General features: G+C 39.9%; 1 protein-coding gene across 4 annotated transcripts in view; it reads left to right on the top strand.

The window, feature by feature from the left end:
- The first annotated feature begins 465 nt into the window (after window positions 1-465).
- Window positions 466-25,995, top strand: part of MOCOS (molybdenum cofactor sulfurase) — a 213,961-nt gene continuing 188,431 nt past the window's right edge. For all 4 annotated transcript variants that reach the window (XR_007200437.1, XR_007200438.1, XR_007200436.1 and 1 more), the window contains exon 1: window positions 466-681. Coding sequence is in view for 1 of the 4 variants with exons in the window: in XM_048289500.1 (XP_048145457.1) it covers window positions 558-681 (124 nt within the window). In the remaining 3 variants the exon portion in view is untranslated. The remainder of the gene's footprint in view (window positions 682-25,995) is intronic.

Here is a 25,995-nt window from a genome sequence, read left to right as displayed (position 1 = left end):
TGATGACCAGCCCGTACCACTCCTGTGGCTGTGGGCCGTGGTACTCAGCACTGCGCACACAGCATCTATGGCCCTGAGAGCTGGCTCGGCGTGCTGCAGGAGTATCGTACACCAAATGCAAGGCGTGGGACAGTGACCTCCGCTATTAGCAGCAATGGCACAGGGATTGAAGAAAATCTGGGCTTGAATTGGAAAATTTTAGGGGAGAGAGATTCCCATGAAGTATTATAAACAGCATGTCCCAATAGGAGGGTATGTGAGCAGAGACACACTTGTTACTGCTATCTCCAAACCGATCTCCGGGTGCTTCGGGTAACTTCTTCCTTACGGGAAACGCCTCCCCGTGCCGGCCCCACTGCCCGGCTCAGCCGCGGCCGGACCCGCCCCGGGGCCGCCGCCGCCCCCGGCGCAGGTCGGGCAGGCGGGGCGGGAGGCGGGCGGAGCAGCCGGGCCGGGCCGGGCCGGGCTGGGCCGAGCGGGCCCAGAGCGCGGCGGCCGGGGAGGCTCCGCTGCCGCGGGAGCCGCGCCGCTCTCCGCGCCGGGCCCTTCCAGCCGGCATGGCCGGGGAGCCGCTCTCCTTCCGCGCCTTCCGCGCCGCCCGCCCCGCCGGCTGCGAGTACGGCTACGGGCACGGGGACGGGCTCAGCGCGCTGCGGGACCGCGAGTTCCCCCGGCTCCGAGGTACCGCGGGCACCCTGAGGGCCGGGCGAGGCTGCGGGGGGCGGGCCGGGGGCGGGGGAGGCCCGGACCATTCCCAGCTCGATTCGGCCCCGGGCGGGAAGTCTCCCGTACGAGGGAGCGGCGGCAGGGGCGGGGACGGGAACGCCGGGAGAAGGCGCTGGGCTCAGGGGACTGCAGTTTTTTCTGCGGCTCCGTGGGGAGACGAGAGGCAGCTCTCCTTCTCCTCCCTCCGACACAAATACCTCAGAGGTGCTGTGGATTCAGTAACAGGATTTCGATATGGATTTTAAGAAGGGGGATGGGAGAGAAAGGAGAGACATTATAATAGTAAACCAGCCCATTCTAGTGAAAGTTTGTAGTTAGACGAGTGTTTGTGAAATACTTTTGCAGGTTATGTAGGTTTTCCCATCCCCCAGCATTAACCATCCTTGTGCATGCTACTTCAAATCTAATCGTGATGGTTATATGACAGCAACTTGTTTTGTTTAAAGAAATATCAATGCCTGTGATATTGGCACTTCAAAATTCTTAGGGCAAAAAGACCCAGGTAGAGAGTGGAGTAAATGACATCAATTTGGATGCCCTCAAACTGTTACTTAGGCCACTCTTGAGAGTTTCATGTTACTGCTCTTTTCTGTTTTGTAATTTCTCTGAATTTTGGTGATTGAATACAAGAGCAGGCTTTCTCACACACAGGTGTTTAGTTAGAATGGAGTTATACTTTGTCTCTAAATGAATATGAAAAAAACTTAGGCAACACTTTGAAGAACTTTGAGATTCAGTCAGTCAATGTCACAGTCTGATACTAGATACAGTATTTGCATCAGTAAAAGCTTGAACACAAGAAGTTGCTTGTCCGAAATTCAGGCTTAAATTTTGGAAAAGTGGCTGTTTTGTAACTGAAACATTGTTTAGGCCTTTAAGCAGATGAGTTTTCAAAACTCCCGAGAATTAGGCTCATTTCTCAGAGGTTCCCCAGTTTTGAAATAAAGTGTATCTGCTAATGAATGATGTTTGGTGGATTAGTCTGGTTCCCAAAGGGAGGTTACTGCAAAGACAGAGCATTAGGAATTTTCCTCCATTTGAAAATGTTTTTCCTAATGTAGCCTTCTGAGCTGTGCAGCCTGCTAAAGTAAGATGTAGATAATTTAGAATATTTCCAGAAAAAAAAAAAAATACAGGCTTTAAAATAGAATCTTCAATAATGTTAGCTAATTGAAATCACATAATCGTCTATGGTAAGGTGACCTAGGTTGCAAATTCCTTCTGCCCTTTCATTTCCCCTTTGGAACTTTAACATGTTATCCAATTCACGAATTGTCATGCATTCGCCTTGAAAGTTTGTCACTTCTGTGAGGAAACTCAGTATCCCTTAAGTGATTGCTGTACATGCACATGGTGTCCTGTCTGGAACTCCTTGTCTGAAAAACAGTGACATCTTCTGTGCTCAAGAACTTGTGCCTTCAAGTGATATCAGCAGTGCCAAAAGAAAGGTGCCCGACAGATTCCTAGGCTAAGTGTCCCCTGCCTAACATGTCTCTCTTTAGCTGACTAATTGGACTAGTCCAGGACAGACTCCAGGAACTGGCTGATAGCGGAGCAGTATGGATGAGAAGCACATTGCTTTTACTTATTTCTTGGTCTCCTTTTATTTAGCCATGTATCCCCACATGCTGATGGTCTCAACACACTGATGTTGAGATAATAAAAAGTCTTTTAAAGCTCTCAATTTTGTTGCCTTGCGGAAAGAAGGCAAAGAAAATGTACAGGCTAATGTACAGGTTGGTGGCAGCAATAGTAAATAAAGGAACCTTCTCCAAGTGACTTACAAAAAATTAGCATTTAGCTGATGAAGCATTTTCAGTGGCCTGCCAGAACATGGCATGTTGCAGGATGACGTAGAAGTTTTACATCTCTGGTGGCCTTGGATCAGCTCTCTGGGTAAGTCCTGATTGTACAAACAGTGATTCACCATAAGGAACTTGTACCTGTCCATGGGGTTGATCTCTGCTATGTGTCTCCCTACTGCACAAAGCTGCTGCAGTTTTATCCCTTCTCGTAAAGAGCAATCTTAACTAGTTCCACTGGGCAAAAAGAAGGAGTGCTATTTTAGGGAGTTAACAGGAATCACAGAATCATAGAATCGTTTGGGTTGGAAGGGACCTTAAAGATCATCTAGTTCCAACCCCCCTGCTGTGGACAGGGACACCTTCCACTCGACCAGGTCACTCAAAGCCCCATCCAGGCTGGCCCTGAACACCTCCAGGAATGGGGAGTCCACAACCTCTCTAGGCAACCTGTTTCAGTACCTCACTAGCCTTATAGTAAAGAATTTCTCACAAATATGTAATCTGAACCTACTTTCTTCCAGTTGGAAGCCATTCCCCCTTGTTCTATGAGTACATGCCTTTGTCCAATCAGTAGATGCCATCTCCAGCTCTCCTGTAAGCCCCCTTTAGGTACTGGAAGGTGCTACAAGGTCTCCCTGGAGTCTTCTCTTCCCCAAGCTGAACAGCCCCAACTCTCTCAGCCTGTGCTCTGTTTATTTGGGGCATGCCTTAAAGATCTTTCCATCATTAAAACTGGTAAAAATTCAGATTTTGCTGCTCACTTTTTATGTGAACAGAAATTTTGGAGTCCCTGTCTAGATACCTGTGATTTAAGCCTAATGTTTGATTTTGGAAGTGTAATTTTTTTATGAGCATCATGTGATAATTATTATTGCATATCAATATATTCACTTTTTCCTGATTACTATATTTTGTGGCATCCACTAAGGACATCGTGTGCAAATGGTGGATCCTGGGGAAGGCAGAAATCTTTTCTGTGTTACAGACCATTGCTTACATGGTGCTGGTTCTTCTGTTGTAGCTTTAGTATGAGTGGTTGCACAGGTGCCTGTTGAGCAGAAGGTGCAACAGATGTCTGGAGGGAGCACCAGCTACCAGGCATACTGCGAAGCCAGGACTTTTCAAAGGTGGTCCACCTGTGGTTGTATCAAAGTCTTGGGGAGTTTCACTCTTAGCTCCATCAGAAGGAAAGTAAGGTTCATACTCAGTGTGTTGGGGATTTCCCTTTCAGGTTTTGTGAAGAGATAAAAAGAACTACTTTGCTTCCTTAAATCAGCAGGGGTCTGTCTGTTTTGGCACAGAAACCTTATATTTTCCCTTTTAAGCCAAAGTTTATCTTCACTTCTGTAATTCAAAGGCTGTTAGCTGATGACTAGAGCAGCCCTTTCTAAAAATACATGTGGAGTCTGTGAAACAGATCGCTGTTTCACAGGCAGCAGCGTATGTGCAATATGTGACCTTGACTTTAATCTTGTGAGCAGTGTACCCTTATCTGCAGTGTAGGATTTTAAACTGTGCTTTAGAAACGGATAAAGAAATCAGCAGGAGTTTATAGGTTCTGTTGTTAAGTAATGGGGATGAATATGCTTCTGTGATGTTTATCATTGCAAGGAAAATATCAGCTTCAGTTTGTATCATGGTTTTAAAAAAGAAAAAGCTGACATGTGATTTGGATGCAGCATTTAATCACAAGATACCTCTCCATTTTAAGTCGAGTGCCAGTATTCTCCTCTAATATAGCTGTGGCAGTTCAGTGGGAGCTTTCCAAGAGCAGTAAGCAGTGGATACCCATCCCCCAAATAAAAATCAGCATGTGTTAGCAATCAGGTATTCTTTAAAGGCTACTGACTATTTGAAGATAGTCTTTAGCTGAGGTGAGGTGAACTGTCCCATTTAATGTCAAATTGGTCACTGTCCTGTACTTTAATGTCATATCTTACCTTAGTAAGAACATTTATGAGATGTGTGATTACATACTACTAACAATAATAATGCAATTTGCCTGTTAAACAAAAAGGAAAGGCAGACTGAGCTGGGAGTAACAGAATTGTCCTTTGTTTCTCTGAAACTCAAATGATGTCCCATGAACTGGTCACCTGTATGAGGACTTACTGTATTGCTCAGTTAAGGAATAGCAGCATATTGGATCTGACCTTACACAAAAGTAAGTCTTTTTTACTCATATTGCTGGTAATTATTTGAGTGGTGACTTTTCCTCTGTGTAGGAGAATGTGAAAAGCAGATCTCTGTGTGCTGCAGAAGTCCTCAGCGGCTCAGTTAGTGAAGTTCATCTCTGTCCTCGGAGAACAGAAAAACCTATCTGTTTTGTCACCTTTGGAGTAATCTAGTTTTCTTTGGCTGAACTACAGAAGTAAGAAATACATTCTGGTGTGTCAACTCAGAGTAATTTTGTTGATAGGTAGCTGATGCTCACACTTTATGAAACTCGTGAAGATGAGTGGACTGTGAGCCTGAGGAGTCATGCTCACCTCTTGATTGCAAATGTAGGCTTGCCTTGTCAACCAGAAATTCTACCTTGTGCCTGAGGTTTTTTCTTTATTTTAAAAAAAAAAAAAAAGAAAAAAAAAAGGAGTAATTTTTGCATCCTAAAATAATAACTGCTTTTGGGGAAAGAGGAGGCTGAGGGTTTGGTTTTTTTTTTTTTTTTTTTGTTTTGTTTTGCTTTTTATAAGACCATTCTGTTTGACTTGGTAGCTATCTTCTGTGTGTGTATGTTAATCTCTGCTGATTTCTTAATTATTAATTTTTGTCTGTGGATGAATCTTTTTTATTTCAATTTTTTTTTCTTGGAGACTGACTGAATTTTCAGCAAAACCGTTTATAGTTCGGTTCTTTGAGCAGTACTGGTCTCTGACCAAGTTAGCAGTATGCAGGTCTGATCATGTTCTTTAAAAACCAGTTTGATAGTGAGGGATAAGTTTATTTTAATTAATTTTTGTCTAAAGACCGTCATACACCAGAAACAAGGCATGTGCCATTTTATGGTCAGATGCAATGCTTACTGTGAATTCCCTGACACACACCCACCCATTGCTGTCCAGAGTTGAGACAACATCTCATGGAAAGGACAAATTATTTCTCCCACATGCAGAAACTGGCATATGTTAATGTTAATCCAGTGCTTGCTTCTCCTACACAAAGGCAGCCAAAGCAATGTGCAGGGGAAGGATGAGGCTGCTTTTTGTTGTCTTGTTGGAAGATTCTGTGTAGCCTAGAAGAGTTGCTAATTGTGCTGGAGAATAAATCTTACTGAGTTTCCTTATCTCTAGCTCATCCTGAACAGAGGAAAAAATCTTCTAAACCTTTCCATTTGGTGTTTAAAGCTGAGAGCTCTTTCTGTCACTGTCCAGGCTTTTTCACTCTCCTCAGTGGCTGTGAGATCTCTGGTAACCTGCTCCTGTTCTCCATAGCCTCTCCACTAGAATGTGATTTGATTTTGTGAAACACCTATTTATTTTTTTGGAGGGGAAAAGAAAGCAAAAGAAATTATCTTTATTGAAGGAATCTGCTGTTGGACAGTTTGAAATGCTAAAAGACATCTGGGAAGAAGTGTTTAGTGGGTGGAGAAGGTATTGTTCAAAGAAGCTGCAGTATGGGTAGTGTAACCGCACAACTAATGACAATTGCTTTGGAAAAATAAAATATACATATGCTCATGTAAAGCCTTAATGCTTCCTGTTGATTCCAAGTCAGCAGCAGCTATATAAATAAGCTCTTATCTAAAGAATTGATAGCAAAGAGGAGGCATATGTTGAGCGTAAATTGTATTTAGTCCCAAATGCAGTAACAGTAGCTGTGTGTTAGTTTCAGGTGTTTGCCTACACGGAAGTAACAGGTACTGCTAAGGAATTCCTTACTCTGCATTTCAGGGCTCAGGAGATGGTCTACTCTGTGCAGGACTGATCTTTCAATTGCTGTTCATGATGGACATAGCTCTAAATGAAGAGTAGTCAATGATATTGTCATTGTAATACTTCAGCACGGAAAACAGTTTTAGTTACTTTGAAGTTTAATTAGTGGAAAAAAAAAATGTGGAGGAGAAAAGCAAAGTCCCAAACCCTATAAACCTGATACAGCTGACATGAACTCAAAATATTCAGTGGTATTTGAGAAATAAATAGTCAATCAGTTGGGACTAGATTCTTTACAAGAAGAAATAAACATATATAGACATTAGATTTTTTAATCAATATGTTGATGTAAAAAAAGATAAGATTTTGGAAGATAAATTTATGGAACTCCACAGATGCGGCAGGGTATCAGTCGCCCATTTTTTAAAAAATTTCACTTTTAATTAAAAGATACATTATCTCTAAAATTATTGCCTGTACAAGATGTATATTAGTATTTGAAAGTGTTGAAGCAGGCAGATGTTCTACTTAGAAGAGCACAAGATGCTTTTTTCTCTTCCTCAAAAATTGGAAATTCAACAAGGTCTTTTTCCTACAAAATACCGCCCTAGTGGTACTTTCTTCCTTCTGTTGCCTTTGCGTCCTCTTAAGTTCTCCTGTTTGTCCTCTTGGGTTGTTATGATGTTGCTATGTGTGAGATGTGTATTGATTTCTTCCCAGACTATTTTTGTATGTTTCTGTGTGATACATGGATTTTATTTTTTTTTTTTTTTAATTTTTTTTTTTTAGTATTAAATATAAGGTTATTAATTAAAGAGTGTATGTATGTTTCCAGCAGAAGCTATCTGCTTCTGGTGTTCCTGCATTTATACTGGAATTTCCTCTGCCAAAGCTGGAATCTGATGCCCTTGAAATTTCCATTAGATGTTATGGTAGCAATTCCCATTTCTGCACCGCTTGTCAGAATTCAGGAGTGCTCCCTGTGTAAGGACAAACAGTCAAATGGAGAGGTGAGAGGTCACTGTTTGTGGTTCAGCTTGATTCATTGCATGCCTGGTATCAGAGAGATTGCTTGGATGTGAAAAGACTGTCATTGAATTCAGGAAGGCCATACTGCAGAACACTGCATAGTAAAAAGCACTGATATGAGAGATTGATAAATGTGTAGACAGCACAGTATGTTTGGAGAACAGGAAGCCAGTAGGGTGCTTAACTTGGAGAGGATATTTAGGAAGTAGTTTGAGCTTCCAAATGTCTCAGGCTTTTTATAATCCATTGTTTTTGGCCCAAGCCATCAATGCAGATGTTTTCCTTTGTGTGACACTAACGTACTGGTAAGGCGGGCTTCTAATTTTTTTTTTCTTTTGCTTCGCTGAACTTAAAAAGGGGACTAAAAAAAATAAAATTATTTTTAGGAATATGTCAGCTTGGGGTTGGTATAATTATTTTCTCTTTCTAATAATGCTGTTAGTGTTACCATGTCTGCATGTTGAGAACCACTGACTGGTTCCTCTCACATTTGGTAGAAGGGAATGTGTTTTGAGGAGGCATTAGGAAAAGGGTGGTGTCAAGACAGAAGGTGTGGGACAGGGATGTCAGAATTATGGAGAGACAGGTATAGTGGGGCAGGGAGGCATGAAGACAGGCCACAAAGCATTGAAAAGTCGGCCTTAATTAGTTTAATTGCTAGTGAGTCAAGTTGTTAGGCTCCTGGCTGTATTTGTGTCAGCCCAGATGGATCCTGTGCCTTGGTGCTCTTTGCCCCTTCACCTTCTGCCCTGCTGTAGAGAAGCAATGGTCTGTGAGATGCCTGCGGCGGGGATGTGACCCCAGGTAGGCAGCTGTTGTGAGAGTGGCATGCAGGAAAGTGTGAAGTCACTCTTTTTTTCCCCAGTATGTGAAATACCCATATTAAATTGGAAGGCAAGACTGTAGGAGAGAAGTCTTTCTCTCACAGTATTTTATTTCTCCTTCTTGCTTTCAGCATCATCCTGACTCACTCCTTGTATCTTGTAGCAGCCAGGGGAATATGGCTTTCACATGAGAAGTAAAAAACAGATGAAGTTTCTGTGCTCTTTCAGATTAGTCCCTGGAGCAGCAGGTTCTAAAATGCCTTTAAAAGAAAGTTAAGAACATGACTGGACAGGGTTTTTTGTCACTTATGGTCTACCTAAAAGAGGGAGATGTGATCACAAGGATGTGATATTTTGGTGACATCATTAGCTGTGAAGGATGATTACACAACTAAGCTCACTTCTTCTGCCAATATGCAGAATAATGTTCTAAATTAAAATTTGGAAAGACGGCAGGAAGCTTATTTGAAGAAATATTCATTAATTAAATTAATGGTGTGTGACCTAATTTCATTAATGCACAATTAAACACCAAATATCACTCTGTATACCCCTTTGCAAACTTATGAACAGGTCAGGTGAAGTTACACAGTCATCAGAAAGTTTCTCCTGTAATTTCTTCCAGAGGAAAAAATTGAAACTCTGGACTTCCCACATGTTTGTGTTCATGCCACACAGCACATTAAAGATATCATAATTCAGTAACTTGGAACTGATGGTAACAGGTTCCAGTGTATGTTGCCGTTCTTTATAAAAAAGACTTTGTATTGCTGTTGAGTAAAATACACTGTTCATCTGCTGTGCCATTCATTTCCCAAGTAATATATTGAGGAGCGTAGCTTATTAAATGTGTCTCAGAGTTGCATTTTTATTATTTGTATGCCTGCCTATAATTTCTTTTAATGTTAAACAGTTAGAATTGTCTAAAAACAAAATGTTACTTGGCTGCTCTGGCAGTATGCAACCTTCTTTAAGTCTGTCATCGTCTTTCATTTGTCACACACTAGGAAAATATTCATTACATATTTAATCAATTTAGGAGTGTGTAAGCCCAGTGATCAGAGTGACATTTCTTTTCTTAATACCTTGTCCAATCTCAGTTGTGATGGATAATTTGTTTTGATAATGCACCTTGCCTTCTCATGAGACTGGATAAAAAAAGATAAATGAAAGTGGTTACCTAGCAAGAGCTCCCTGCCCAGCAGACTGAATGGCCCACAATTAAAGGCTGCGTGAAAAAGAAGCTTTTGCCATCCACAGAGATGTTGCTTTCTTCTCCCAACACACATGAACTCGCTAGTATTGCTTAGCTGGGAAACTGACCAAATTAATGTTCAGACAAAACTGTATGTAGAAAATTGCACTCCACTGTTGGTCACAGAGTTTGTGTTCACAATAGATGAAACAGATTAATGAGTAAATTCCCATAAGAATGCAAATTCCTCAGAAGTAACGTATTGTTGGCAGGCATTGGACAGGAGGCTGCCCAGGGAGGTGGTGGAGTCACCATCCCTGGAGGTGTTCAAGAAACAATTGGATGTGGCACTCAGTGCTGTGCTTTAGTTGACAAAGTGGTGATTGGTCACAGGTTGGAGTCGATGACTTTGGTGGTCTTTTCCAACCTTAAAGATTCTATGATTCTTTGATGTCATGGAAGGTTGTCAGGAGGTGTAGCAATATGGTAATGTTCCTCCTCTTACCACTTCTGCTTGGATGTTTAGTGACAGGTACTGTCCACTGCAACAAGGTACAGTGCTGCCAAGACAGCCGAATATCACACATGCAGGTTGACTGTTTGCCCTTCTAAAAAGGAGATAATTTAATATTACTATAAGTGCATGAAAATACGTGCCATTTAAATTCATTGGAAGTGACTTAGAAGACTTGGAGTACATAAGAAATAAACTAAAAACCATGTAAGCTGTGATTTGGGTAGCATGAAATTACATGCAAGAGACATTAAAATGCAAAAATAACCTTTAAGGGATGGCTTGAAAGGTGTACTTTTAAGATAGACTAAGGCAATAAGAGTGTGACACCTCTGAACTGCACTGCAGCTCACTTTTTCTGGGGACAGAGCAGCCCATGTAACTGGGGCCCACAAATTCTTTTCCATTTAGTTTTTTCCATTTCTCGTCTGACTGAAGTGCATGTCCCTGACAGATTTTTTTTCTGGTAATGAAATTAAGCCCTCTTTTTGCAAATTGTTAGCTCTTTGGTTAACATTTGATCTGAATTGTCTAAGTATCACTCCAAGCTCACCAAGAGCAGAAATACAGAAGGGAGAAAACTATTGAGAGTTGTAAAGGGAAAATCACTTTCTGTGTATATTAAATATCCCCAAAAGCCATCTTAAATTGCAAAGCTGGAGTCATAGTGAAAATAAGCCTTCCTTTCTTCCTTCCGTCCTTCCTTCCTTCCGTCCTTCCTTCCTTCCTTCTCTTTGATATAGGTCTTGTTGAAACCACAGTTATAAATCTGAGATTTTTTTGGTAAATGAGTTGTGCATTTCAGTGAAATGGTTCAAAATTCATGCTCAGGTGAAACTCTCTAAACTGGCATTTGATTAAAAAGTCATAATACCAGCAGCTTTATCTGCTCTTTGTCCTTCAGGGTCACTTCCTGAGAAATAGGTTGACTTCTCTAATGATCAGAAAATTAATGATTTGTTTTTCTTCTGCAGAAAGATTTCTGATTTTGGGTTACGTGGAAATTTAGCTTTTCATCAATTAGAATAGCAGTTATTGATGTACTCAGGCATAGCTAATGGCTCTACAGCATTGAGGAGATTACCGTGCATTGAAGTGGTTCTCCTATAGACAGAACACTGCAACTATAACTCCAACATAAAGGAAATCTATTCCTTGGGAAGCACCTTTTTTCCTTTCAGATACTAACAATTTACGATTTGTTGCTGTTAACTATATTCATTGAGAAGGGTTGATCAATAGTTTAAGTCACTTCAGTTACATTCCTTAAAGCCTCTGTAAAAACAGCGAGCAGAAGGAAGAGGTAGGGTATGAAGGAGGAATGAGGCAGATGCCTGGGTCAAAAAGTAAGCTTTTCAAATATTCATTGTTCCTGTCACAAAGATCTGCTTCAATAGTAACTTCCATAGCTTATTATAAAGTTGAGTTTTAAACTTTCCATCTTCTATTTTTATGGAGGCCTGAGTATATTTGTTTGGAAAACAGAATTGAAGCTGAACTTTAGTCATAAACTACAGCTTGGAAAGAAACCACACTTCTGTGAATGAGTAGGAAAGTAATGATGAAATTGTTAGGAGCTGCCTCATGTTCAGGCTTGGTGAAGCTCATCTGCAGACTGCAGAAAGCATCACTGCACCACAGGGCTGTGGAACCAGGGCTGCCTTCTAGTGAGCACTGCCATGGGCCCAGCTTCTACTGATCCACTGGGAGAGATTGGCAGACAGGAGACAAACCCTTCCTGTGGCAGTATAGGAAGCCTCCTTGAGATATAGGCTGTGTAAAAACAAATCCTCCCTTCATCCCGTTTTTCAGTATCACCTTGCCCAAAGGGTGAGGCTACTCCAGTGAAATGCTTTCTAGGAATTGAAGCCATCTACTTCTCTCTCTTACAACTCACCCTCTTGGTTGTCCTTAGAAGCCTATAATAGTGTGAGGTTGAGTACTTTATGAATGATGAAAATGTCTAAATGCTAGTGAGTTACATTAATAGTTTAGTGAGTTTCCTTTCTATCTGGTGTTTTTCAAGGGTGGGGATAAGTCTTCCTCACTCAGCTCCCCCAATACTAAATTTAAAAATACCTGCTTTTGTTGGAATATTTATATCCTGATTGGCAATTATGAAAGGCAAATCAAGCTTTTTAGCTTGTGGGTGCTAAAGTTACCCACTTAAAAAAAATTATGAAAACCCCTTTTCCTTTGGATGTTGTGGAGTTCACAGGGTGCAATGCTTGTTTGAAGGCACTCAGTTGATTCTCCAGACTTAGCATCACTGAGTATGACAGCTCCTGAGAGATTAAAGAGCTGTTACCATCAGAAGTTTAATCAATTTTTCTTTCATTTCTGCAAGTACAGAGAAGGATAGGTGTACTTGTAAAGTGTCACGAGGATTACACTGCAATGCTTTCTGGATAAACTTCATTATATAAATAATGGATAAACTGAAGTGGGGGTAACAGGACCAAATAATCTCATGACATCTGTCACGTTTCCAGAAGTGTCTGATCAGATCTTCAAATCTGAATGCTAGATAACTTGTGGGTACATTCCAGTAGCCATCACTTCTGTTTCCATCCATTCTAGTTGTAGAAGTATGATTAGGTACTAAACTAATCAAACAGCTGTTAATTTACAATGATCTCTCCTCAATCTTACATGTGAAATGATTTATAATGAGTGGGATATTTGGAAATTTGGGGGAGAACCTGTCTTTGCCTAGTTCCCACTTCTTCAAATGCTTCCTAAACTTTATGTTTAGAGAATGTATTGTGTATTTAAAAATTATTTGGATTGTTACATGGGTTGTATTGAAATACCATGAGAATTTCTCAAATGAGTAAAACTGTTATTTATAATATAATTATAAAAATCTTCCATCTGTGAGGGGTGAAGCATGGAAGGGAGTCTCTCAGATCTTGTGCTTTAGGGTAAGAGATTCTGTGCGTATGTGCTGTTTGCTTGATTGGTTGGTTTGTTTCTTTTATAATCTAGCTACATGACTTGGGGTCTTTCTAGTCACTACATATCTCCTTTTTTTGTTTGTTTGGTTAGTTCATTTGTTTGTTTGTTTGGGGGTTCTTTTTTTGTTTTGGGGGTTTTTTGGTTGGTTGGTTGGTTTGGGGTTTTTGTTTTGGTTTGTTTCATTTTTTACTGTAGATTGAATTTCCCCTTAGTTGTAGAACAGAAATAGCTGAATCCAGAGGAGAAACTTTACTGTTTAGGCTCTTAATTAAAATGAGTTGTAGTTAGTGTTGCATATGTTGAATCTACTTCAGTGCACTGCGTACTCCATGTAGAATGACTCAGAAGAAAACAGCAGTCTAGTCTAACATATATAGTCTCTGGATATATGTTGGCTGGGATTCCTGGCTTGTAGACAGCAGTATATGAGAAAGAATGAAACACTAGAGAAAAAAAAAGGTATATAGGGAAGAATCTATTCCTATCAAAACTGATTGTTTTGTATTGTCTTTTCGCTGAGCAGTCATTACAATGGGTATATATACAAATGTCAACATAAAAAATAGAAAAAAAATGGGTATCTCTCTATAAATCTGTGAATTTTACTGTCACTCTGGTGAGAACACAAAGCATCATCTTTCATAGCAGAAGTAAGAAAACTGTTTCAAACTGGAAGGGGAGTAGGGGAAAAAGAGCACAGAGTAGGCACGGGGAAAAATTTGCCCTTAATACCATACTTCTTGTCCCTCAGTCAGCAGACATGGGAGAAGCCCATAGTTTGCTCTGTAGAAAAAAATAGTCTGTGTTTACTATGCAATAACTGATCTCACAAGGTTCACTTTATCCTAATTTTCTGTGGAGGCAGAGTACCAAATATCTGGTGTCTGTACGAAATACTGAGGAATACTTGCTTTCCATCTAGAAACAAGCTTCCTCAAAGCAGTAATCTCACGTGTAACCAGCGTCCTGTGCAGCTGATTGCCTTGGCTCATTCTAGGTTTACTATTGGGGAGCCATTAATTCTGTTGTGGTGGTGATTACATGACATAATAGGGATCATTTGTGTTTCAGTATTTATGGCACAAGTTTGGAGAGGTGTTTTTGGAAGTAAATAGATCTGGAATGAAACATGTAGAACCAATTGTATGCACTGAGTTAGATGCATTCTTTGAGTTATCACTGTTTCAGGGTATTTTGACCCATATTTTTTTTCCCATTAGTTGTTTGAATTTTTCATAGTCTAATTTGAAATGTGGTGGGCAGATTGAGATATCTGACTGAACCAGATTTACAATAGTTGTGATCTTACAATTCTTTGAAAATCAGGTCCTTCTTGAGATAGCTGTAACTAAGGACACAAATGAGGGCATTCTAACACACTAATTTTAAAATTTAAATTTTTATTAAACCAGTTTGATTTTCTTGTTGCTTTGCTTAGATTTATAATCCTTTCCCTTACAGTTTCCAAAGCCCTGAGCTGTCCCTTGGCCTTTTTGTACTCCACGAAAAGCCTTCAATAAGTATTTTAGAATGTGTTTTTGATGTGTTTAGGTTTTTCATTTTTGCATCTCCTGGGTGATTTTTTGGTGAAAAATGTTCATGCAGTTTTGCTAAAAATAAACAAATAGGAATTACAAGTTAATTTCTTCTTAATGGCAAATAACTAGCTTTAGAATGCAAGTGATAGGAATCAAATGTGGTATTGTTGCCTTTAACATACTTGCTTTGGGGCAATATAGAAATAAAATGTCTGCACGCACAAATTCAACAAAAAGTAGAAATTTTGAGGATATAAAAAGAGCTCCTTACAGAAGCTCAATACTATTCTGAGATGTTACTTCTAGCTATAGCAAGTGTGAGGAAGTATTTGAAAATTAACAGTGCATAAGTTAGCTTTGAAATATTAGCAAATTACTACTACTTTGCCAGTTATGATAATACTGTTCATTATTAATTAGATCATTCATTGTCATAAATAATGCTCACCTCACTTAAAATTCCTCTCCATCCCCACTTCATGTTACGGAATCAATTCCTGAATTTATTTGCTTGTGTAACTCTTCATGTGTCACCAGACATCCTCTGTCCATGTAAGGACGAGGTGTGTTCAGCCATCTGGTTTGTACAGCATCCGTAGAAGTGGTCTGTAAAGAAGGAGCAGCCTTTGGCCTGGCTAAGGAATTCCAGCACTAGCTGGAAGCTCTATCACTTCTGTGTGGCTGTGCTAGTTATGGAGGAGGCTCCACATAGGAAATTGCTACCCATACTTGGAATCCAGTCCTGTAGTCACTTTTGGAAGCAGCATATGCCATGTGTAGTTTTATCTAGATAGTATTTTGAAGTACCCTGTATCAGAAATTGAGTAAGATATGTTGTATGAACGTTATGTCTGGTCTTGTCATTTATTCAAATCTTATACAACTTGTGGGGGAAGGCCTTGATTTTTAAATACATAATGTTTTCTTAGATGTTTTGAGGCAAAGTGCAATAGCTGGTGTTGTGGCAGAGTTGTGAATTTAAGCTCAGAGTTCAGAGATTAGGGGTACTGGAATATTTGTTTTCCCATGCATAATATTTTACTCATTCTCAAATCTAGTCTAGTGTTAATGAAGCCATTTGTATTTAGTATTTTGAATAATTTATGGTGAAATTATAATTCTCTTTAATTTCTAAAGTCATTAGTATTGAAAGAATCTCTTTGAGAGAAATTATATCGTGATTCAGTGAAGCACAGGTGTATGCTTATAAAACTGGGATGACATAGTAATTGCTTTATTGCTGGTTCCATGAAAAAAAAAAAAGGAAGAACTGTGAAACTTATTTTTGTAGCCAAAGGTACCCAATGGAAGGTTGCTACCAAAAATGAAATTCTGTGTATTTATATCAGTAGCATTAGACTGTTACTGGGTTTTTATGATACTCAGATATTTTTATCTCTTAGTACTAACTTAAATCGGACTAACTTCACAGGTGTCCCAAATACTACTTTTATTTAAACATAGACCATTCTGATAAAGATGCAAAGGAGAAGCAGTTGACTGAGTGGACTTGCGTCGAGCTGAGCAGCTTTGGAACTCAGTCTCCAGTACTGGAATTCTATAGTGGATGCAAATTTATTCAAATTAAAAGTGTGCCTGACTCTCTTCAAAGATATTCACTGGTAACTGTGGTTAGCGTACTGTTATCAAAAGTTGGTTTTGTTTTTGTTGAGTGCTGATGATGTTCTGTAGATGTTAATTTTGATTTAGATTGAAAGCAGATGTGATGGCCCCTAGGTTATGACTTTGCCAAATATCAAAACGTACAATTGGATAAGCATTAGAGAGGAGAAAGGGGGAAAGAGCTGTAAGGGAAGAGAGTCTTCAGGTTCACATCTGCTTTTCCTTATGTTTTGCTACAAGAAGCAACAGGGAAACACTAATTATCCTCTTAAGGGGATCCTTACGTACATATATATTCATATGCCCATCTCAGCCCTGCATATACAGGCACATTTGTGCATATTTGTAACTAAAGGTGTACAATATGTGCTTGGAGGAAACACAATCACCTGGATGCCTTAAATACACCTCTGGAGCAGTTCTTCATTTGATGTAACTGACTCCAGTAAATTGATCGATGTGATTCTGAGATTCTGTTGCTTTTGCCTGTTATTACAGCACTCCTACTCCTCTTGTCAATGGGTTACTACAAATACTGCACTTTTAAAATTGATACCTGGAGTTTTAGAGAATCCATGCATATCCTAGAGACTGAAGATGTTCTTTAGGTGCCAGATAAAGATACAGCTATATGAGCAGTCCAGTGCTTTTAATTAAAGAAAGGAAAATTTCACTTGTTTCAAAGGTCATTTAAGCTTCTGTGCAGATTGTAATCCAGCTCTTTAACTTGGCCTGGAACCAGAAAGGTGATTAGTGCAGTATGTTTAGGAAGTGCTGGTTATAGTGTATTTGTTAATGGTTTAACTCGGAGTTCAGCAGAGCCCCATAATTACTTCAAAGGCTCTGGACACCTTGATGCGTGTTCTCACGTTTGAATGGAGCTTGCTTCTCTTTACAGAGTTGAGGTCTCTGTGACCTGAAGGCAAAGTTCTGCTTTGGTTATTCATTGTAGTACAGCAGAAATGCAATCAGACTCTGCATGCGTTCCTTTCGAGTCACTGGACTTTGGAAAAGACTTTTTTTTGCTAGGTTGCAGCCCTTTGAGTTCAGACAGCCTGTCCTCTGAAAATGTAGTATCTGTGCTCAGTGCAACATAATGCCTCTGGAAGAGCCACAAACTCCTTCTTCTAAACAGCTTTATGGCAGTGTCCAGCAGTGGATCATTGCTGCCCAAAGTCAGATTCAAAGTGATTACTTCCAAAAGCTGTGTCACATGCCAGCCATCCTTTAGAAAGAGGATTGTAAATGATGTGTTTGTGCCAATAGCTCAGGAGATTTTTAGTTTTCTTTTAGAAATCTTTAACATGGACAGCAGGGAAGTTAAAAAAATTGAGAATCTGGAAGCTGCATGCTGTTATTTGTATTTAAAGCAGGCCCATGTTAGGTAGGATTTCCCTCACATACTGCTGTGTTCAGACCTACTCATTGGGAAGCTGGTATTTTTGTCACAACTAGTTAACAAATCTCTACAGTTGTCAAACTGTTTCAGAATTAAAAACTTTGGTTTCCCCTAACAGTATTTTTTGATAAATGTACTGTTTCATTCATAGTAGATTTCTGAAAATGATTGTTGAGTATTTGAATCTATGCTTGGAAATACCCCTAAGAAATGTAAAATAACCTGTGGAAACTCATTTAGGTCGAGTATAATAAGACAGTAACAGAACACTTATGCCAATGTTTAATTGTATATGTATTAAATTATTTACAGAAACTTGTGTCTGTTAGATTTTTTGTCTGAATGGGAACAATTTTATTTTCGAGTAGGAGATGCTTTTTTTACTGAAGTATTAAAATTTTGTGGAGGTATCAGGAAATTACAGTCAGTCCTGAAAAAATTTACAAAACAATTCTTATTTTAAAAAAAAAATCCCTAAATAAGAAATAAGGTTATTTAAGAGTTCTCTTATTGATAGCTGCATACCTAATGTGGTCAATGAATTTCAGTAAAGGTAAAGCAATTGAGTATAATCTTACTATTTCAGTCAGTCTGTTTATAGTTGAATAGTTTCACCTGAAAGAGCAGCTTGGATCAAATTACGATAAAGTATAAATTAATCTGTGGGAACTTGGAGCCAAAAGGTTTTAAGATGGAAAAATACCTAGATTAACCCAATACATATGCAGAAGAAAAACTTATACATAGTTTTTCATGCATACTTACTATCTCCCTAATGAAATCTCAGTATTTTCTCTACCTCATTAAAAGTAAATTGTTTGTGTTAAGTCCTAATTATTTACTCAGTAGCAATACTGAAACTCCTACACTTAACATTTTTACACACTATTGTTGCTGTCTCCTGATTGTGGTTTCAGTTTTTGTTGGTGGCTGCTCACTGGTGAAAAGGTGATACAGGAGATCTTGGCCAAGCATTATATATGGGCATTTCAAGCATTAAGCCTCTCCCTGGTCTAATAATGCTGTTTTTTCCTGACTACACTACAATCAATTAGGAGTGTAAATCAGGTAAGGAGTAACAGTTAGGAGTGTAACCCAAGAGATCTGGATATGTTGGTCTAAGGAAGTATATTTCCAGTAAAGTTAGGGACGCTTACTCTAGGTCTCCAAAATTCTGAGATCATCTTCTGGAATGTGTGTTCTGCTCCCCCACTCCTGCTCTCCAATCCCCTGTTGCTCCCAGAGAAAGGGCTTCCAGCTGGAAGAGGCATGACTGGGATTGAAATGAGTTGTTGGAATTACCATTTATTAGGAATAAAGAAACGTGGAATTTTTAGCCAGAGCAGATGGAGAGATGCTACTGGGTTGTCAAGGGAGAAATACCTGTTAAAGCTGAGTGGCTGGAGATAGATATTAAAGCAAAAGAATGCTGACATGAGAGATATGAGAATATACTGATCATGGAAGAACAGTCTAGAGGGTGAGATGTAGTTTCTTACCAGGAAGATACAATTGTGAAGCACTGTTCTGGTTTGAGCAAATAGACTAACAGCCTGCCTGTTTTGCATAGAGGCAGCTTGGCTGATGAGTGTTGTAGCAAAGGACTGCCCACTGTGGGCCAGGAGAATCTTCTTAGACCTCTCATCTAATGAGTGTGGTTTTCGCTAAAGCCCTCACTCACACTCTTCATTCCACAGTCTTTGAATTTATGCACAGTTCCTCTTGGTAATGTGGTCATTTGGTTTTACATATTTTTCCCTGAAAGATCAAATTTATGCTGAACAGAAATTTATGCTTCACTTACTCTTGCATCCCTGAAATTGATCTTCACTATTTGTTCCTGGACTTTTTGCTGGATAGTGCAAGTAAATCAAGGGCTGTAAATGTCTGTGAGGAGCCTTGTACGAAGAACTTCCATTGGAGAATAACTTTACCACTGGTTTTCAGCAGCAGCCTTGCTTCTTTGCCAGAAAAAGCAGCAGAGAGGGCTGTTACATTTGCCAAACAAGGCATTAACATGGTCTTGTCATTGGGAAGAAATGATGGCTGGGAAGTACTTCTGCAGGGCCTCAACAGTGGATAATTGATATTTCCTGTCTGTCACTGAGTGTTCCTAGTGTGTACCAGTTCTCATGTGGGTGTTTAATTATTGCTGTGGTTGCAAGTTCAGCCCCAGGCTCCAGCTGCCAGAGGCTCATAGTGAATTATTTCTGCGTAATGAAATGAGTTTTAAGGGAAATTGGTGAAGAAAAGGGTTACTCTTTGGTTTTTGTTTTGAACTTAGTTTATCTTCTAGTGCTTTTGGAAACACATAAAATAATTTTAAAGGCTTTCTATATATCTTTGCACAATTCATTTGATGTATTTTGGAGAGAATATTGAGTCACTCTTTTGTCCTAGATTTTATATGAAGCCCATTATTTCAGGTTACAGAGCAAGAAGTAGAACTGACTAGAAAACTTAGTTTTAAATATTATCTTGGCATGTTGTTGAAAGTCTGTGGCTGTTTTATGGGAAGAAAAGGAAGGAAAAAAGTGCAGGAGTATGCTACTAGAATGTTTAGGTAATGACTACTATTATAAACAATTATTATTATGATTCCTTAAACATTGCTTTTTACCATCGTTTTTTCATCTCAATTCTCTTTCCTACACAAAAGCGCCTCTTTCCTACACAAAAGTGAATGTTTCCGTGAAATTTTCATCAAAACCAACAAAAGCATTTTCCAGTAATAGGAGAATGGGGAATGTGTTCTCTTTCAACTCTTCTTTCATTTGATCAGTTGCATCAGAGAGAAGGGGAAAAAAGAAAGAGACCATATCATATCTTCGCTAAGGAGGTATGAATGCTGGTTTCAGTCTGAGCAAGTTGCAGTTGTTTGAAGACATGCATGAATATGAATCACTTGTGATATATATTTCATCCAAAGACAGAGAGGCAGGCTGCAGCAGGTTATTCATATGAAGCTGGGGTACCTCTGTTTTTGGCCCGCATGTAAGACTTCAACCGGTCTCACACAACCCATTAAAGGTGTCTATGGAAATAATATCACTGACTGCAGTCGATATTTAATCCTGCCCCAGTGATGCACTGAGTAAAGCTATGCCTTACAGGTAAGGCTGTAAGGATGAAGGTGAGTGCTGATTGATCCCTTTACTGCAGTCTCATTTAGCACAGGAGTTGGCAAATGATGAAATTTGATGCCATGCTGTTTTAAATTTTTTTCTGTAGCTGCACAAAATACGTAGGCTTGGATGTGATTTCTTAATAAATGTGAAATCACTGCTTTCCTTTGCCCTTGCATCTTCCTCAATACCAGCAAGCTGTAAACTCAAAGCTGCAAGTAGGACTCATGTACATGGAACAGTGTCAATGCATAATGACACTGAATAACCTTATCCACCTAAATAGCTTTTGTGGAGTTGGTATAGCCTCTGCTGAGGAGTACAGCAAGCAAAGAGAGCATGTGGTATTCACTGTAAAGGGTTTTGATGTTCTGCCTACTTTGCTGTAGGTAATAATGCAATGAGAGCAAATAATGCAAGCCAATAGCACATGGAGAAAAATAATGAAACTTTTTATGGATAAATATAATTGCACATTTTGTGCTTTGCTTTTTGTAGTGAGTCCATCAAGTCAAACACTCAAATACATTAGTTAAACACCATTTTCCCACAGAACTCAGTAACTAGTTAGCAGCCCTTGGAATACTGGTACCATTATCCGGGTTGGTTGCAGCCTAGTGCAGAGCAGCATTTGGCAGTCAGGTCAAGCTGTGATTACTTGAATTGATGAATTTGGTGGACTGGCAGTGGAAAGCAGAATGTGCCCCATGGCTGTGGGCTGACTGCTGCGTTACTTCACCAGGCCTGTAGCAATTAAGTGAAATCATGCTGAGGAACAGTGTCTCCTTTGACTGCATGGTAACTACTCAGGCTTTGAACATCTATGGCCTTGTCCATCAAGCACTATGCTCTTGTGGTCTTTTGAAGAGCTTCTTGGCCCTAAGCAAGGGAAATAAAACATTACCTTGTCTAGCAGAACAGGACTGTTTAGATGAGAGGCATGTTTTTATTGAGAAAACATACTCTGATGTGATTGTTTTTGTCTAAATCGATGCCAAAAACGCACTGAAGGTGCAGGTAAAAATATTCATTAAATATTGAATCCAGAAAATATCCAGCAAAGGCAAATCTCAAGCCATATTAGTAGGATTTTTCTTTTCTTTTAATGCACTTCATTAATGGTTTTGTGTAATGAGGATCTTTATCTGTTTGTCCTTACAGTATGTAGGCATATCATGTTCTGTGTCAGGAACTTCAGGCACTTTTAGAAAGGTTATATGTACTACATTACATAGTTAAAGCTACTTTTGCCATTTAATTTAGGAGCATTCCTTGGGGGAGCTGGGGACTGGAAAGAAGGAGCTGACTCTAAAGAATATCTGACTTAGATTACTAAAATAACCTGGAGGCTGGGCGTGACCCGGCCATGTGTGCTCACAGCCCAGAAGGCCAGCTGTGTCCTGGGCTGCATCCAAAGCAGCGCGGCCAGCAGGGTGAGAGATGTGATTCTCCCCCTTTGCTCCGCCCTGGTAAGACCCCACCTGGAGTGCTGTATCCAGCCCTGGGGTCTCCAGCACAGGAAAGACGTGGACTTGTTGGAGTGAGTCCAGAGGAGGCCACCAAGATGATTAGAGGGACCGAGCACCTCTTCTATGAGGAAAGGCTGAGAGAATTGGGATTGTTCAGCCTGGAGAAGAGAAGGCTTCAGGGTGACCTAATTGCAGCCTTCTGGTGCCTGAAGCCTACAAGAAAGATGAAGAGGTGCTTTTTACAAGAGCATGTAGTGATAGGACAAGGGGGAATGGTTTCAAACGGGAAGAGAATATGTTTAGATTAGATATTAGGAAGAAATTCTTTACTGTGAGGGTGGTGAGGCACTGGAACAGATTGCCCAGGGCAGTTGTGGATGCCCCATCCCTGGAAATATTCAAGACCAGGTTGGATGGGACTTCAAGCAACCTGGGATAATGGAAGGGTGGTTGGAACTAGATGATCTTTAAGGTCCTTTCCAACCCAAACCATTCTATGATTCTATGAATCTGAGGTACCTGATGTGATGCTACCTGTTAAAACCTCTCTGTGTCCAAATGCTATCCCACTTGTCTACAAGCTCTGTAGACCCCACTTGTCCCTATATATTGTCACTTGTTTTTTCTCCTGCTTATGGTTTGGTGTATGGAAATGTGATATTTATCTTTTGACAGATAATGCTTAATTTTGCCTTCAGCTTGTTTTCATATAATCTATTTCATACTGGTTTTGTTAATATTGCTGTACTTAAGATATATACTCTCTCCCCAGGGCATTCTCTCTATCTGTTTTCCAAGTAATATTGTGTATATAATCCTACTGAATTGCAATTATATCCACCAATCAAAATTCATGACTCTGTAGAGCTGCTGCCTTGTAACTACACATTTCATTCTTTATTACGAGACTTTTGGCAATATAACTGGCAGCCTGTAATCAGCTGGAGTGCAGGAATTTTGAAGTGCCAAGGCTGTGAGAAATAATCTGCGAAGCCATAGCTCAGGTTGGCTTGTTTTGGTGACTGTAGCAGAATCACAGAATAACAAAAGGTTAAGGTGGTGAACACAGAGCGTCCAGATGGTGCGTAGGTAAATTGGTTATTTTTGGAAGTGATACTTAGATAAAGTTCATAAATGTGTAGCACCAAGAATAATTTCAAGGATTACAAGAACATATTACATAATACCAAAGTAGTAATCATTTAGCCGGAGAGGAGCTGGGTGGCTAGACATGGGTTTATGGGTGGGGTGTGAAGCAGGAGAAAGCTTAGTCACTTAGTGCCATGTGGCACCAGGCCACTGTAGGAAGTGCCTCCATGGCCTCTCTGTGCTTCCCCTCTAGACCATCCTCTGGGTGGTAAACATATGCACAGCTTAGTAGTTACTAAAAGATTTAGTAACAACATTAACTGCCTTATTCTACTTTCAGTTCATCAAATGATGTCTTTCAAGTTCTTCTAAGTCAGGTGGAGTCACGTTTCAGGGAAGTGTGCTTTTGTCAGAAGCAGATATTTGGCTCACAAAGATTAATCTGATAGTTTCTTTTTGCCTTGTGTGTTTTGCAGGTTCTCAGACTTTTTGCAGTTGAATGTTCTCACTTGGTCTTAAACTCTAATTTTGGAATGTTCCAAATTAAATTATCTTTTTTTTTTAAGAGATAAAAATGTTCAGTTAAACTGGATGGTCCCCTGGCATTTATGAGGCTGTATGTAGGTGTGCATTCATGAAGTTTTACAGACGGCCAAGGGCACACAGAGATGGTAAACACTTTGTTAAGAGGCGAATTGTAGCATGTAAGGAGATCAGAGAGCTGGGCTGGGACTTTTTCAGCAGGACAGACTGGCCTGTGTTTGTTCCTGAAGAGTTCCTCATGTAAAATTAATCTTCAACGATATTAGCATATGAATATTGCAGCTTATGAACCAATACTGTATCTGAATAACTTTCCATAACTAATGCCAACACACTGAATGATTTTGATACTTGTATTAAGAAAAACCCCTACTTCTGAAATATGATCTTATCAAATAGTTGGTATATTATTAGACCAGTGAAGTCGGTTACACACTCCAAATATAATAGTATGTAAATTAAACTAAAAGTTAATTTTACATTTTCCCTGAGCAATGAAACCACGTCCTGATGGATATTGCATTTTAATGTTATTTTTGGTTGATCATATTATATTTTCTTTCTTCTGTTATTTGCCATAAACAGTATCAACTCATAGTGCTGACAGCCTATATACTAAATACCACAGTGAAACAATGGGAACTGTATTGTTCTCTATATACTGGAAAATCTCTTTGGTTAATGTGCATTCAATAAAGATAAAATAGCAAATGTTACTAAACTGGGGAAAAGCACAATGAAAGTTATTAATGTGTTTTTTTCACAGTGTTATACATATACCACTTTTTTTTCTTTTCTTTAAAAATACAATTTTTTTGAAATAAGACAGCAAGGAAAAACTACATCATAAAAGTGCAGTAGAGATGAAGATATTTGTTTCAGTGCAGTCTCAAAAGATGAGAGATCCCATTTCTTTTTTTGAGCAGTGAGAGAGAGTATGAAACACTGTTCTCTGTTTGCAATTAAACAGCAGCATTAAATATAAAATAAAAGTTTAAGAATTAATAATTTTTCCTTCCTCAGCCAAATTTCCTCACAGATTTTAAAAGTATTACACCCAGAGGAGGAGTTTAAAAAATGACTAGCTGTTTTTTATACTTCCATTTCACAGAACTGCAATATTGTCCTTCATCATGAGCTACATAAGGAATCAAATTTGAAAAACCACTTAAGGGCCTTTGCCTAGAGGTCTTTTAGTCTAAATTGTCTCACAGGAGTGTTGGTTAGGACGGGAAGTGCCTGTCCCTTGTCAGTGGGTGGTTCGCATTTGAGGAGCCTCAGCTGGTTGTCCGGTTTTTACTTGTGCTGTAGGGCTGTGTAATGACTTCAGTGCTGTCACCATCCCTGGGGTGGAAAGGTCCAAACATGGCAGCTGCTCCCAGAGGAGCATCACCGGGCTGTGCTCCTGGTGCCCATGAGAGCCAAATGGCACCTCTGTGGAGGCTTTGTTGGGAGTGTGTTAGCTGGGGTGGTTCCCTCCAGGACAGCAGTCCTTCCACCTGTGTCTGGCTCAGGGCTGCCTCTTCCCATTCTCAGCTCCAATCCTATCTTTCCTAGCTCTCCCAGCTAGTGACCGTGGACTGCCTATTGCCCTGACAGCTGTTGGAGCTGGTGGAGATTGTGGCTGTTGCTCTGTGCTTTAGCTCCATCTCAGGGCCTATCTGAGCTTTTGGTGCCAAGATGCAGGTCCTGGGGTGGCCATGGTGAGCATATGTCCTGCTGGACGGAACGCTGCTGTCCCCTTGCTGGCAGAAGCTGTGCCACAGAACCGGGCAGGGGTCTGGCTGTGTCCTGCCATGGGCAGTGTGCCTCTCTCCCTCCAAAGCCCTGCATTCCAGCAGAGCTGAGCAGCTGTCAGGAACTGAGCAGGACAGACCTCCATAAGCATTTTGACCCCTAAGTGCTTGTGTGTGTTGCTTCATACTGATTGGGAGAAACTTCCTAGGATTCTTCCTTTTTAAAAAAGTAAAAACCTAAAAAACCTGTACAGCAAATGAACTGACTCTGGTTTTTGTCCATGCTCCACCTCTTGAAGCGCCCCAAAACACTCGATTGACTTCAAGCCATTATTAAGAATTCTGCTTCTACTAGGCACTCTTAAGGCAGAAGAGGGCTCTTCTCTTTCGAAAATAAGGGGTGGGCATCTGGATTGGTTTTATTATTAGCACTGCCTCACAGCTTTACCCACTGGATCACTGCTACAGTAATATAATATATAATAATATATATTTCCAAGTGTCAAGGCTTCTCGTTTAAAGCTTAACTCAATTTTAAATCTGTGTGGAA

Source organism: Corvus hawaiiensis, chromosome 30, assembly GCF_020740725.1.
Source record: "Corvus hawaiiensis isolate bCorHaw1 chromosome 30, bCorHaw1.pri.cur, whole genome shotgun sequence".
NCBI classification, from domain to species: domain Eukaryota; kingdom Metazoa; phylum Chordata; class Aves; order Passeriformes; family Corvidae; genus Corvus; species Corvus hawaiiensis.
Note: the sequence above shows the minus strand (reverse complement) of the source record. Positions and strands in the feature narration are given on the sequence as shown.